Consider the following 16,259-nt stretch of genomic DNA (forward strand, 5'->3'; position numbering starts at 1 on the left):
GATAATAAGTCATTTTTCACTAAGATTTCATGCAATTTTATAAATACTTTGGAAGATAGAATGTGTTTGATCAACAGAGTTGATTTGTTGAAATAAAATTCATGTGATTTGTTCAAATATTTTGGCAGTGTTACTGTGGAAAAAGAATTTACATAAACTTAAAGAATATTTTGTTATATTTAAGTAGTTTAAACCTTATGATTACAATATGTTTGAATATTTCTTTAAATTTCAAGGTCTTATAGCTAAATATTGTTTGTTTAAGATTCCAAAGATTATTTAGTCACAAACATCTCTTTCAATAATGATCTTAAGCAGGCAATTAAGTATGTATTATTTCTCTAAAAATCATTAGATTAATCTGAGAAATACTGTTGATATCCCCTATCTAAAGCAGCTATGATTATCATATCCAAGGAAAATCATTAAGGCTTTGTTTGGGACGGCTTCCTTGATGTTTCTTAAAGTAGCTTTTTAATGCAAAAAATAAATTTTTTGTACTAGAAAGCTGCTTCAAGAAGCAGCGAGAAAGTCATCCCAAACTAAGCCTAAATCTGCCAAACACAGCAACAGTAGTATCTGAAATTGAAAAAAAAAAAAATTCAAAGCTTGAATAGAGTCTGAATCACTAATTAATTTTAAAATTGAACAAAACATGTACATTGAATGAAGTCAGAGGCTTCGTTTGAGATAGTTTTTTTGTTGCTATTTAAAACAATTTTTAAATATATACAACCCCACATCCGTCCTTGATGCGGGAACCCTTGCCTATTTAACACTGCACCCGGGCGCCGGTGCAGCGGCCCTTGCACACTTGTCACTGTATTCAGGCCATACAGCGCGTCGCTTCCAGGGGACGCCCTAGCATTTTTAAATATATAAAAAAATTAAATTAAAAATCTTATATAAGAAAATAGTTTTAGAAAGCAATAAAAAAGTTGTCCCAAACGAAGCATGAATCACTAATTAATTTTAAAATTGAACAAATCATGCACATTGAAATTGAAAAAATCAATTGAATTATCTAACAATATAACCTCTAATGTAATATCTATCAAAGTTATCTCTATATCTATAAATCAAATGGATAACTACTTCTTATTTTAATTTTTTTCTTTCTTGACTTACATATTCATAAGCAAACATGTTTAGAAAATCAAATTTTGTTAACATAACCATTGGTTTATTCATGATAACTCCTAAAGAAAAAATATGGAATTCAAAACTCTATCTATTTGATTGAATTTATAGGTAGATAATTCATATGGAAAATTAAAACTTAATTAAATTTATGTGTGGTTTGACCATTATATGTAAAACTTAATTAAATTTGATAAATCAGAATTTTAGGCTTTCATATATTCCTCTTATAATTAGTCAAAAGGTAATTATTTAAGGAAGCATATAAATATTTTAGCATTATTTTTATATGGTTTATATATGTCATTTGTATTATCCATTAATTTAATGCTTTATCTTGATTTTAAATTTCTAGTCATTATTTTGTAGTAGAAGTGCAATTTTGTTTTAATATATTTTCTTTGCATTTTCAATTTTATCAAAAGTAACAAATAATTTTTTAAAGACTAAAAATTTGTGATGGGCAAATTGTATACTTGCTCATAATGTTTGTATGTCATAATAGATCAATATTAGAAACTCTAGACTCTTAAAGATGTCTATCATCTTAGATCTTATATTATATTACTTATGTGCTTATTTGATATATGAACAAAAATTGATGTCCGATTATTTATCATACTTATGATTTGGTAATATGCTTATGTGGTCAAATGATTTTATTTTTAATATGAGATGACTATTCTAAGAAGATTTTGCACACATATTATAGATAGGTCATAGGTGTTAGTGTTTAATAATAATAAAATTGATTGATACATATAGAGTAGAAATATCTCACTTCAATTTTATTTTTTTTTGTTCTCGCCCTTTTTTTCTAATTTCACTATAATTTTCCTTTAGAATGTTAGCTCGACTGTGATACCTAGCTAATTTAGTTAATAAATTTTTTTAAAATTCTTCTCGAAATATTAAATAAGATTTTTCTCATATGAAATTATGCTTTGGCATAAATAAATTAAATTAAAAAAAAAAAACTTTACTCTCCATAGACTTTGTTTGTTATGAAAAGTTTTTGTTGTTTTTTTTTTTTTTTTTTTTAAATTTGACTTCTCCTTATTTAATACACATAAATATTAAGTAGGGTCACAACCATTGACTCACACAACAAAGAAAAATCATACACTATGAATAGGCAAGAAGGTAATTGAAAGCATTCTTAAAAAAATATCTGAGAAATTGACGGAGCTATTTTTTGCTTCTTTTTTATATTTTTTGTAATTTAGGTCCTGAAGATGATTAAGTTGTTTTATTTGTGAATTGTGATTGCTCAAAATTTATATGCAGGCTCGAGTATTCATACTATATGTACAGTCATTCTCAAAAGAAAATTTGGAATTATAATTAATCGCAATAATTGAAAATATTTAAGATTTTATTAATGAAAAAGTGGTGCTTAAACCAATTGATTTGAATAATTAAGTATGATTTAGCTCTTATTCATGAATAATTATCGAGTTTATTCATCGAACTAAGAGCAATATAAAAATAGTTAATTGTTCATTAAATCAATATGAAATGATTAGTGCAAGATGATCCTTATGGAGTTATGATTATCAATCATAGTAAATTTTAGTATATCTAGAGGGTCAAGTAAATATGTTATTGATTCTTTATTCAAAAGATCTTTAACCAAATGCAATATGCATGATGCTTATTACATTATCTCATGATTTAAAATTTAACACTTTTTTCATTAATATATGGTTCACCGTCAAAGATTGGCGCCCACGAATGCCTTCACCATCTATTCTTTTTACCATAACACTATCCTCCCTCGGGCTCCCTTTCTTGCTAATTCAATTAGATTATAATTCATCTTTAATGATAGTTTCTCTTATTTCCTATTAGATCCTCTTGTCCATTATGAGACTTGATAGACATCATTTTGTTGGCTTCATCTCATTCAACTTGCAACTTTGGTGGTTGCATTGGCGTGGCTTTGGCTTCTCTGGTTCTGTTTGGTCCTTGTTTTTCTTTGGATCTCACTGTTGTGTTGCATTGGCCTTGAGGAGGAAGACTCGGCATTCAAGCGAGCGGCCCGACTAATTATTGTAATAGATTGGATTGATGGCTCGTAGTTTTTTCTTTGATTGTTGCATTTTTAGGGAGCTGTCTATCCTTTAAGGAGTTGTAATCTCCATTTTACTAATTAACGCATAGGCCTATGTGAGTTTTATCCCAAAATTTTTTTTAAAAAAATTATAGATATTTTGGCAACCTATTGATTCTCACCATTACACGGATAAGTTTAATCCTTAATGTTTATAGTCCTCTCAATATTGATGAGAATAAAATCAATAATGTTTGCCATCTCAACACAAAATAATAAGAATGACTTGACAATTATACTTAATTTTCTAATGCCATATATAAAACAAATAATTATCATCTATTCTCTAAACTTTATGATGACACTCAATTTAACAGTTTTATGTACCAATAATAATAATGTATGAGTTTTTCATGTAAAGGACAAATTTTAGAAAGGATCACGATTAAAGATTAATTTAGGAGGAGCATAATTAAAAATAAAATAAAAAATGACCATTCACGCAAAAAGATTTTGCATTTTCCATTAAAATATTTTATGTTTTTCTTCTCTTTTTTTTTTTAGCGGAAAAAAAAATCTTTTTGTATGTATGATCTTTTCAAAATAATAATAATAATAATAATCATATTCCTTTTCTTAAATTAATCTTTAATCGTGATCCTTTCTAAAATTTATCCTCATTTAAATTCTCTTCGATCATATATTTTAGTCACCATTGTAAGATTAAGCATCTATATTTCACTCACTTATGCATGCCTCTGAGCTCCTTCCAGGGATTAATTATTATGTGCGGAAGTCGAATGTCATCTGAAGACCAACTAGAATATGTCACATCACTCATTCGCTGTGTACCGCGGCTTAGTACTGCTCGGTACCACTCGTCATCGCGGCTCGGTATCGCTGACGTGGTTGCACCTGATTTGCCGCCAAACATAGAGCTGAGTCCAGCATCCACACAGAATAATTTCTCTTTTAGAAAGCCTGCACTCTTTTGTATCACAATCCAAGTGAGATGTCAATGCCATCAATAATAGTTGGTATTCAATCCTCCTTTTCTTTACTTCATTCTCTTCTCTCTCTCTCTCCATACAAAAATAACGATTCACGTTTATCCTATGCCTTCACTAATAAATCAAAATGTGATCGATAATTGTATGCTTGGCTTTATCAACAAAACCAATCAACAGTACTATCAAATGGGCTAAAAGTGAATGAAACATAAATTCTCATGGCATATCTCAACCACCTCACATCTCTATATTCAAATCAATTTAAAGAAGCCGCATGAATCACGCTCTGCTTTAATATGCCCGATCCAAACCAAGTTGATGCCACATTTCAGGTCTGATATACAGATCAAAAGAGCTCAGCTCAAACTCAAAGATTAGGAATATTTTTCTTTTAAACTGTTCTGGCCTTATTTACATCAGGCCAAATGTAACAATTTTTTAATTTATGTTCAAATTAATGAATTTTTTTAATATTATATATAATTTTAATTTCAGTGTAATATAATTATTAATTAAGTTTATTATAATGTAACACTTTCATCCACCTCTTGATGTTGATGAACAATTAATGAGAATATGAGATGATAACCCACTCGCATGTCTATATTTTTACAATCAATAGACTATCACATGTGGATGCTTGTTAAAGGAGGATGTTCATCTCATTCACATGAAATTAATGGCAATAAAATTGAACTTTCTTTTACTGAATGAACTTTTGATGATAGGGATTTAGCACAACTTAATGCAAAATATTTAAACTTTTTTTTTTTTTTGCTTTAAAATCTAAAGACTACATACGTGTTTCAACTTGTGCTACTAGTAAAGAAATTTGTGATAGATTGTATATTACTTATGAAGGAACAAATGAAATTAAGTAATCTCGATTGAATATTTTTGTATGAAACCTTCTGAATCAATTTCTAACATGTATACAAGGTTTACTCAAATAGTCACCTCATTGCATGCTTTCAGAAGAGAGCTAACTAATTATGAAAGGGTCAATAAAATTTTGAGAAGCTTGTCTTCTTCTTTTGATGTTAAGATCACTGCAATTACTAAATCTAAAAATTTAAATACTTATTATATTGATAATTTACTTGGATCACTCATTGCTTATGAGCATGGGATGAATCAAACAAATCTTGATGCAAGTGAGAAAATAAGGAGAAAACTATGGCACTAAAAGCCAACAACATGGACACTAATTCTTCCATGAAAACGGTGATGTTGCCTTCACCACTAGGCAATTTAAAAGATTTTTTATGGAAAAACAACAAGTATCATCAGAAGTGAAAAAGATGTAAGGATAGTGAAATATGCTTGCCAACCAATTGATGAATTGGAGTTGATACTGAGCAATGCAATTCTTGAAAGGCTCGAGACTTTGTAATTCGTGCCTCCTAATTAGTAATTATATCAAGGGGAATTTACATACATATCACTATTAGATGCTACTTAAATATCAAACACCTAAAACTTTAATATTATATTCATATCGTTAGTGTAAATTTTAATTTCAAATATATCACTCCTATATTTCATTCTTATCACTCACACAACCTATAAACTTTAATATTTCATTCAATGTGTAGAAAGGTATAGAAACGAAAGCCATCGAAAGTGAATGGAGAAAATATATTTTTCTTGATGTGAACTAATACAAATACATGGCTTATATACCGAAACAATAAAGTAAGAAAATACAAATTTAAGATGTGGTTTTATTATCTAACACCCCCGTGCAAACTGATGAGTCGTTAGATGACATCAGTTTGTTGAGTAAATACTTAAAATGAGCTGCCGATAGAGATTTCGTGAAGAAGTATGCAATTTGATCTTTGCTTGAAATATGATGCACCTGAATTGATTTATTCTAAATGCATTCGCGAATGAAATGACCATCGATTTCAATGTGTTTGTCCGGGCATGTAAGATGAGATTATGCCAAGAGCAATTGCAGAAGTATTGTCACAATATAAAGTAGTCTGAAGTTTTTGTGGACAGCCAAGTTCTTGAAGAAGTTGTCGCAACCAAAGGATTTCGGTTGCAGCTAGCAGAAGCCAACGCTCAATATTCTGCCTCAGTCGATGAGCGAGCAACGGTGGCCTGCTTCTTGACACTCCAGGAGGTGAGAGTGTTTCCGAAGAACATGCAATACCCGGATGTAGATTTCCGATCAGATTGTTCACCGTCCCAATCGGAGTCTACGTAAGCGGTGAGAGTGATGCTGTTGCTGTAGAGTGGAAGACCGATATGTAGAGATCCATGAATATAGCGCAAAATTCTTTTGAGATCTTCGAAATGCTTCTCGGACGGTTGATGCATATGTTGGCTGACTTTGTTAACGGCATACGTGATATCTGGTCGGGTAAGAGTTAAATATTGTAAGGATCCTACTAATTGACGAAAAAGAGATGGATTGTGAAAATCAGGAGAGGGAGAACTTATCTTAGCAGATTTCACAGATGTTGGGGTGACCACGGATTTGCAATTCGTCATTCCAGCGCGTTCAAAAATGATTTTGGCGTAACGGGATTGAGAGAGATGTAATCCGTAATCTGTTTTAGAGCACTGTAGGCCAAGAAATTGAGAGAGTGTGCCTAGATCCTTCATGTTGAAGCGTTGATTCAATTTAAAACGTAATTCCTGTAGGAAAACAGGGTTATTACCCGTAATAATTATGTCATCAACATAAATAAGAAAGGATCGAATCGTATCTTTTTGGTATAAGAGAAGCGAAGGGTCTGAATTACTTTTTGATATTGCTCATAAGAAACTTGAGTTGGGGTGGAATAGTGATGGTGGGAAGGTACGTCGGAGGTACATCGACGGGAGTCGAGGTGGTGGATGAAGTCATTGAAATGAAAGAAGAGAAGATCAGCACGATGGAGGAGCGGAAAATAGGAACTGAACTGGTGTCTGATACCATGTAGAAAGGTATAGAAACGAAAGCCATCGAAAGTGAATGGAGAAAATATATTTTTCTTGATGTGAACTAATACAAATACATGGCTTATATACCGAAACAATAAAGTAAGAAAATACAAATTTAAGATGTGGTTTTATTATCTAACACAATGCACTCATATTTATTATATGAATGATAGACATATAATATTAAAGTTTTAAGTATTAGATATATAAATAACATGAAATAAAGTTGATGCAAATCCCCTTATATCAAACATTTTGATGTAATTATATATATATATATATTAGGTGTCCATTTATTGGTTGAATTGACCGAGTCATTTTATGCGAACAGACCCGGTCCATCTTCGCGGGGTCAAAGTATGCTGTCAAGATTTTGGGTGCCTAAAAAAACGTCTAGTCCAGCAAATTGATGGGAAGGCAGGAATAGTCTTCTCCTTCAGTCCTGAGAGAAATTGTACTGAAGCCTGCGATATACGAACCGGGCTCGGTCTTCGAAACCGACCACGTGTTTCTTTCCTTCAATCAATTTCCTACCCACCCTTCCTTCAATACAAATGATTCACGTGCTTTAAAATTCAAATCCCACCTCGGGAGTCGGGACTCCTCTTCTCATCTCCGCTCCAATTTTCTTCCTTTTTTTTTTCTTTTTCAAAGATTAGAATAAAGTCTATAAAGACAAAGAGGCGGAAGAAGAGATGAGCCAAAGGTGAAAGGAGGTTGCTTTGAAGAAAAGGAGAGAATAAAACATATTTAAAAAGGCTCAAAGGAGGAATTACTTCAACAGCTTTAAGAGAATTTGGGAATTTGGAGAAAGAAAAAAAGAGATTGAGAAATGGAGGAGAAGCAGAGGAAAGCAGGGGAGAGATCAAGCTTCGCAATGACATGCAATCTGCTAAGCCAGTATCTAAAGGAGAACCGGAATTTGGGAGAACTTGGGATTGAGAAGCTTCATTGCTCGCTGCAGGAGAAGGAAAAAAGTGAGATTTTTCTTTAAACATGGCAGAATTTTAAGGTTTTCCTTCAGTTTTTTTTTGCTTGTCATGCATTGATAAGCTCTTTCGGTTGAGGATTGAGAATTGGGATGATAGTCACGTTGAAGCTCCATAGCTTTCTGTCTCATTTCATTTACTGCCTTTCCTTTATTTTTGCAAAGTTTAGTTTGTTTGGAATTGGTATTTTTTACCTTTGAAAAAAATAAATTTAGCTATACTCTAACATTGGAGTCATTTTATTATTCCAAGTGAACAAATGGATTCTCCTATTTTTTTTGTTTTTCGAAAGAAAATTATCCCTGTTTGTACATATATACTCCTTGATTGGTATATATCTTCTTTCTTAAATCAATTTTTTATACAAAAATTAAATAATTTTTTAGCATAAAACTTCTAATTTCAAGAAGCAGTAAAAAAATTGTCCCAAACGAAGCCGGACTGGCATTCTTAATACTTATTGAAGCTATTTTTTAATATAAAAATTAAAATTTTTATATCAAAAAACTGTTATAGAAAACAGTAAGAGAATTAGAAATCTTAGTCATTTAACGGGAGCAATTTGACTATTTGAGAAGTAAACGGCCTTTCTATAAGTAAAAAGGAGATGGATTTTGGTACTCTTAGAAGTGTAAAATGAGAATTATTAGTTTTCTTTTGGGTTAGACATTTACAGCCTTTAATAGACTTCAAACTCAAAATGGTATAATTATTTGTGTTCTACTTAATAATTATTTGTAGATTCAGTTTATAAATTTTTACAATAATGCCATCTAATTTTTAGCAAAGATGTCGAGAATATTTAATACATCTTATTCATAATTAAATGCGGTTAATTATAATGAGTTATTCTAATTGTACGATAAAATAATTCAGATTTTTTAATCGTAGTTATTGATAAAATATTATATTTATTGGAAATTATAAATTAATCTACCCTTCAATTTTTTTTTATATATTCTATCCGATTATTTATATTTTTTGATAGATTATTAAAATATATATAAATTGACATAATTTTTTTACAGATATTAGTCAATAATATAATTTTGAATTAAAAAAAAAATTCTTCAAGGTGTTACATGTAAAACAAAATTAGGCGAATATTATTTTATTTGTTAAGATATAAAAATTCATCTTGTTCTCTCTCTCTAGAGAGATAGAGGGAGATTCCTCTATTTCTTATGGATTAATTATTCTATGCGGATCCCGAATGTCGTCCAGAGAACAATCAGAATATGTCACGTCACCAATTTGTTTGATACTGCAGCTATATATTGCTCGATATCACTCGGCACCGCTGACGTAAAGTATTCTGATTGATCTCTTAATATAATTTTGTGTCCATACTCCATACAGAATAATTTATCCTTCTCATGTTTAGTATATAAACTAAAAAAGTAAAAAAGTGTTTTCTTTTGATATAACAGACTTATTTCGGCCGCCAACCACCATGAATCTGTTTCCCGGATCAGACGTATCGGCCGGAAACCGATACGAACCGGATGTTTCGGAACAAAGTGTTACGATGCCAATGGATGCCTCTCCACAACTCCAAGACAAAGATGCCATCCTCAAAGCTCCAAGCAGAGCTGATCAAAAGTACTATATATATATCTTAATTTCTTTTCCTTTTTTTTTTTACTTGTAATTAAATCTATATTGATTTTTCTAAATTTATTGTTTATGAAAGTTTTTATTTACTTATTATTATTATTATGTTAGGGAGGACGAGATAAGTGGCCAATTAACAATATTTTACGATGGAAAAGTGATGGTTTTTGACAATTTCCCGGCGAATAAAGCTCAGGACTTGATGGAGATGGCGAGCAAATCCGTCCGTCCAAACTCTGGCCCGGCTCGATCATTGCAACCCGACCCAAGTGCTCCTGGTAAGAAATTCAAAATTATTTTATCAATTTTTAATTTTTATAAAGAAGCATAATATATGCCTCCTGATTAATCAAATGCTAATATGTTAGTTGTTCGCTTTCTAATTAGACTATTTTTTGTATTATAATATCTGTTAGGTCAAATTAATAATGCCATGTGACATAGAAGTTGGATATTGGAATAGTTGTTTAAGCGTGTGCATTAATTTAAATTTTATGTGTAAATTATCTTTGGGGGTTTAGGTTCACTTTTGTTTTTTATTTTATTTTTATTTTTTTTTTATTTTACTTTATTTATATTTAGTTTTAAAATAAAGTTAATTAATATCTTAATTTTTTATTGAATGTCGATGGTTTGCGGTGGTGGCCGGCAAGTAGCAATTTTTTTTTTTTTTGAAATACAAATAATATCTCAAAATTATTTTGTGTATTTTTAAAAAGAAATTGATTTATTTTAAAAATAAAAAATATATCAAATCAATATATTTAAATAAAAATTAGAAGTAATCCAAGCAGGTTTTTAATTTAATTCATTGATTTTTTTGGGTTCCTGAAGCTGATATGAATTTTATTTTTTTTGTGCAGTTGATCTGACAATGCCCATAGCAAGGAGGGCTTCTCTTCATAGATTCCTTGAGAAGAGAAAGGATCGGTACGTTGTATAATTTGACAATGGAAATATATTTTTTTATAAAAAATTTAGCGTGTATTAAGACTTTATTTGGGATGATTTTTTTATTACTTTTTAAAATAATTTTTTAGTATAAAAATTAAAAAAATTTGTACTAAAAAGCTACTTTAAGAAGAAATTTGTACTAAAAATTATTTTAAGAAAAAATAAAAAAAGCTGTCTCACACAAAACCTGAAGCTTGAGTGTAGTTGCTAGATTTTTATGTTTCTCCACGTGAAAATAAAACAAAATTTGATATTCTTATACTCACAAATCTGTCAGGTCGGCCTAATTGTGATTTTGATTGGCACCATCGACAATTATTAACCATAATAAATCTTTTAAATTCATTATTAGATGCCTTGATGAGCAACATCTTAGTACAACCAAATGTTTCACGTTTTTAAAGTACTAGCACAATGTTTAAACTTTAAACTAATCTTAATAATGTCATTAATTTCATAACTAAGAATGGTTCATACAAAGGTTTTGAAATTTAATAATCAGCGTTGGGTAGAAAATTCTTAATCATTTATTTTTTTGCATTTGTAAGTAAAAATAATTTACTATTAATTATATTACGATAAAATGCCAATATAAAATTATGACTGAAAAATATCCTTATTATTCCGTTTTATTTGAATGCACAGTATTAATTCCCTGGCACCTTATTCAGTTCATGGCTCGTCGGAATTGGAGGAAGCGCCAGCCAAGTCTGAGAAGAGCCTAACATGGCTCGGATTTGGATATTGAGCAGTATAAGAACAAATTTTAGATTTTTCTAATTTTCTTATGAACAAATTTGGGAAAAAGAAAAAAAAAAAAACAAGAAGGATGTAAGGAAAGAAGAAACTATACGCATTTGTATTTTGATATTTTGATCTGCAGTGTAGCATTCATAACATTTGAATAGTTTTTTTTTTCAATTATTTTTAATTTGTTTGGTTATTTATGATTATTATCATTATTATACGTTTTTCATCGTTTCCTATTTTGTTAGAACAATGAAGTCTTATTTAGTTATTTCTTGATATGGGTTTGTTGCTTTCTATATGAGGTTAGTTGATCTGCAACTTTATTTTTCAATCGTAAGCTTTATTTGGTACTGACTTTTTGCTGCTTTTTAGCACCAAAAAAAAAATTCTATTAAAAATTCAGCAAGAAAGTCATCCCAAGCAAAACGTTGGTAACTTAAGATTAATGTGACCAATAAAATCGGTGCTTAGATTTGTGGAATCAGCGCTAAAATTGAACCAATTGATTGGGATATATGGGACTTGATTTTATTTGCTTCGTTTGTGTTGTTTTCTTATTAATTTTTAAAACAGTTTTTAAGCTTAAAATTTTATTAAAAGCAATAAAACATAGGGATTAGAAGTTGCCCCAAATCAAATCTAAAGTTTTTTTTAGACTGCTATTTTACTGTTTTTTAAAGTGTCATAAAATTTTTGTACTAAAAAGACACTTTAAGAAGCAGTAAAAAAGTCGTCTCAAATGAAACCTAAGTCTTACAAAAAAGAATATCAGCAGGAAAGTGAAAAGATTTCCGGTCTAACTAGAGAAAATTATTGGTTTGAGCTATGTAATTGATGACTTATGGATCATCGTTAATATAAGAACAAGATTAATAATTGTGTTCATTAAAAAAACTATTGCAAAAAATAACAATAACAAAATTGGCATCTAAAATTGATCGAAAAAAATAGGTCAAGATTTACTCATGGTTTTTTTTTTTTTTTTTTGCAATAAAAAATTTTAGTCAAATAAATGACAAAAGAGTGCAACAGTAACATATAAAGGCTAAGAGCTCAGAAACAACAAGTCAAAGCCACAAAAATAAAGGTACAAAATTAACAATAAAAACAAAACACCAAATGGATGAAGCCAAAAGCGGGGACTCAGAGTGGAGGCCCCCAGCACCGACCATGAGGCTAGCACGGGCCATCCATAAGTGAGAAAGCGGACCACCAAGTAACAAACACAACACCCAGGTTGTCAATCAGCCAAGCCAAAGAGGGGAAGCAGTGGCCTTCTCATCATAGTCCAATCAACACCAAAACCACGGAAGTAATTAACAAAAAAATAGCCCAATTACTTCCTACCTCTGCATTTAATTTACCCCGACCACTACTTGGAAAACGGCCTTTTCTCAAGTTCAAGATAGTCCCCTTCTTCCCTACTAGAAGGAGATGAAAGATCATCCTCTAAATAAAGCCTGTCATTTTGTAATAAAACTGAGTTTTTAACGAACTGAGCCACATGATATTGCATTTTAACATTCGACACAAAGAATATAGGTATATTAACCACATTACCATTACCCTCAAAATCGTTGTTAGAAACTAAATCCACTTGCTCCGGAATAACCACCTGATTAATGGCCACATCACCACCAGATGCTCCCATAATAGAAGAAATAGAGGGAGAAGGGAGGCATTCATCAGACGGCACAACAAGATTAATCGAGGAACCAAAATTCTCAACAAGCACACTAAGTGCAACAGCCTCAGCAAAACCAGACGGGACAGACAAAAAACACACATGAGACAAATTAACTTTAGAATTTAAAACACCACCAACATCACTAGCACAAAAACAGGTTTCTAGGACAACAGGTTCGAGCCCAACAATAGTAGGATCCGCCTGAAGAGACATAAACATTTGTAAACCTCCCACAGCAGCAACCACCTCCTTAGGAGGATACAAAACAAGTTCAGTTTGGACCCCAGCAGGAACAGTCTGAGGAGACATAAACGCAGGTAAATCTCCCACAAACGCAACCACCTCCTTAGGAGGAATCAAAACTAGTTCACAGCCTAACACAGCCACAGCATTAGAGCAATTCCCCACCTTCATAGATGGCACATCAGTGGAAGGAAAAATAACATCCAGATTCGCAGACGGTAAAGCCACTGGAGACAGGGCAGGGAGAGTAGGACTCGAATTAATAATAGTATCATTCCCTAACTCCGGTACAAGGACAGAAGGAATGTCCTTATGCAAATGAGAATGAGATAACTGCGGATGCAATATACAACATTCCGATTTGGAATGACCTAAAGATTTACAATGCAAGCAATACAAAGGCAAATCCTCCAAAGTAACCGACTGAACATACCATATTGTCCGGACCAACCCAAATTTTGTCAAGATACTGCTTAGAGACATCCAATTCCACCAAAACTTGAGCAACCGAGGGTCGAGAACCAGAGAAAGTAGCGTGATCGAGTTTAAGGGGGCGACCGAAGATAGAGCCGAGACCCTGAAGAATTCTCGGCGTAAAGAAGTGAGGTCTTAAATTATAGAAAGTCAACCAAATAGGGATTATAGGGGATTCAACATCCACGTCAAAAGAAGGAGACAACATTTAATCAAACGCATGTAACAATTGTTCACGAAATTAGAACGATTAGCAAAAACACAGCAATAATCCAAGTCATTCCCTAATTTGATCACAATGTTTTTCGGATTCAAAACCATAATAGAGAAATCACCATTGAGTTTTAGATTTTTTTTTTTTTTGAATCGCCTCAAGGGACGACCTGTTGGTCGAAAACTTCCCTACCAATGCAAAATCGAATGGAGTAGCAAGTGATAAGATTTCCTCCTCATAAATCCATAACGAGGGAAGCCCACGGTGAGAGGAGATTTTAAGTTCAAAGAAAGGGGAGACCTTACCGGATTGCGCATCCCGAAACGATTTAGACGAGGGTTTACCATCCAGAAAACCACCATGCATCAAGAAGACGATTGCCAGCCATCAAGAGCAGAAGACACAAAAGGAATGAAAAGATTACTTCCCTAAGAAAAGAAACGCAGCCAGAGAGGAGCACGACGGAATCGCCCCAAAATCCCTAACTCTAGCAGAGCGCATAATCGCTATTCACCAAACTTACTCATGGAAAAAAATTAATTCAAATTTTTGTATGTAGAATTTGGAATAATCAATCTACTTCAAAAATTCACCTTGACAGATATCCCCTAGTTGCTCATAGGCCATTCGAAGTGTTGGGAAAATTACATCATCATCATCATCATCAAGGGCTAGATCGTAAATTTTCAACCATACTAAAAACTTGCACCGAAGGGTCAAGCACATCAAAATGAACAAGTAGGAACTTCTGCTCTGAACAATAGCCAACCCAGAAAAGTATTGCAAAATCTCAAATCATCGACATCCAGACTAATGTTTCCACCTCTCAATGAAAACTACCCAAATACCTCTCCCCATTTTTTCACTTGCATATTTTTTAGAATACAACCCTCTTAATATTATGACAAATAGTGGTAGCGTTGCAAGACGAAGAACCAAATCTTATATCATTCCTTTCCTTTCATATGTAATAGACTCTGCATTTCGTGATAAGAAAATACATATTTTTAGCAAATGGCATTAGGAAGCTACTGTCATTGATCCATTCAAAAAGTTGCTGGAGAATGGGTCTTAGGAGAATGGAATTAGTTGTTATATACATTAATTTTTAAATTAATTTAATAATTTTAAATTTTATCCAGATAAATTTTAAGTTCGATTATTATGAGTGAATTTTTTTCCCAATAACCAATCAAAGAGGATATCGGAGCACAGTAGAGATACAGAGAGAAACCCAGTCCATAACGAGGGAAGCCCACGGTGAGAGGAGATTTTAAGTTCAAAGAAAGGGGAGACCTTACCGGATTGCGCATCCCGAAACGATTTAGACGAGGGTTTACCATCCAGAAAACCACCATGCATCAAGAAGACGATTGCCAGCCATCAAGAGCAGAAGACACAAAGGGAATGAAAAGATTACTTCCCTAAGAAAAGAAACACAGCCAGAGAGGAGCACGACAGAATCGCCCCAAAATCCCTAACCCTAGCAGAGCGCATAATCGCTATTCACCAAACTTACGTACTCATGGAAAAAAATTAATTCAAATTTTTGTATGTAGAATTTGGAATAATCAATCTACTTCAAAAATTCACCTTAACAGATATCCCCTAGTTGCTCATAGGCCATTCGAAGTGTTGGAAAAATTACATCATCATCATCATCATCAAGGGCTAGATCGTAAATTTTCAACCATACTAAAAACTTGCACCGAAGGGTCAAGCACATCAAAATGAACAAGTAGGAACTTCTGCTCTGAACAATAGCCAACCCAGAAAAGTATTGCAAAATCTCAAATCATCGACACCCAGACTAATGTTTCCACCTCTCAATGAAAACTACCCAAATACCTCTCCCCATTTTTCCACTTGCATATTTTTGAGAATACAACCATCTTAATTTTATGACAAATAGTGATAGTGTTGCAAGACGAAGAACCAAATATTCTATCATACAAAACCCATATTTTTAGCAAGACTCTGCATTTCGTGAGAAGAAAATACATATTCAAAAAGTTGCTGGAGAATGGGTCTTAGGAGAATGGAATTAGTTGTTATATACATTAATTTTTAAATTAATTTAATAATTTTAAAATTTATCCAGATAAATTTTAAGTTGGATTATTATGAGTGAATTTTTTTCCCAATAACCAATCAAAGAGGATATCGGAGCACAGTAGAGAAACAGAGAGAAACC

General features: G+C 32.1%; 2 protein-coding genes across 3 annotated transcripts; one reads left to right on the plus strand and one right to left on the minus strand.

Annotated features, from left to right (window-relative positions):
- Nucleotides 1–6,273: 6,273 nt before the first annotated feature.
- Nucleotides 6,274–6,705, minus strand: LOC110107199 (uncharacterized mitochondrial protein AtMg00810-like). Its single transcript, XM_020837389.1, has one exon. It carries the CDS (start codon nt 6,703–6,705, stop codon nt 6,274–6,276), a length of 432 nt encoding a protein of 143 aa, XP_020693048.1.
- A 1,029-nt stretch (nt 6,706–7,734) lies between these two features.
- Nucleotides 7,735–11,673, plus strand: LOC110107212 (protein TIFY 10c). 2 transcript variants are annotated; one of them, XM_020837405.2, is made up of 5 exons: nt 7,735–8,117; nt 9,560–9,731; nt 9,855–10,021; nt 10,607–10,673; nt 11,343–11,673. In XM_020837405.2, the coding sequence occupies exons 1-5, from the start codon at nt 7,973–7,975 to the stop codon at nt 11,443–11,445; spliced, it is 654 nt and encodes a 217-aa protein (XP_020693064.1). In that variant the 5' UTR covers nt 7,735–7,972; the 3' UTR covers nt 11,446–11,673. The 2 variants fall into 2 exon arrangements, with proteins under 2 accessions (XP_020693064.1, XP_028548353.1); XM_028692520.1 differs by having other exon boundaries at nt 7,736–8,117; nt 11,369–11,673.
- Nucleotides 11,674–16,259: the final 4,586 nt, after the last annotated feature.

This window comes from Dendrobium catenatum, unplaced genomic scaffold, assembly GCF_001605985.2.
Source record: "Dendrobium catenatum unplaced genomic scaffold, ASM160598v2 original_scaffold_218076, whole genome shotgun sequence".
Lineage (NCBI taxonomy): Eukaryota > Viridiplantae > Streptophyta > Magnoliopsida > Asparagales > Orchidaceae > Dendrobium > Dendrobium catenatum.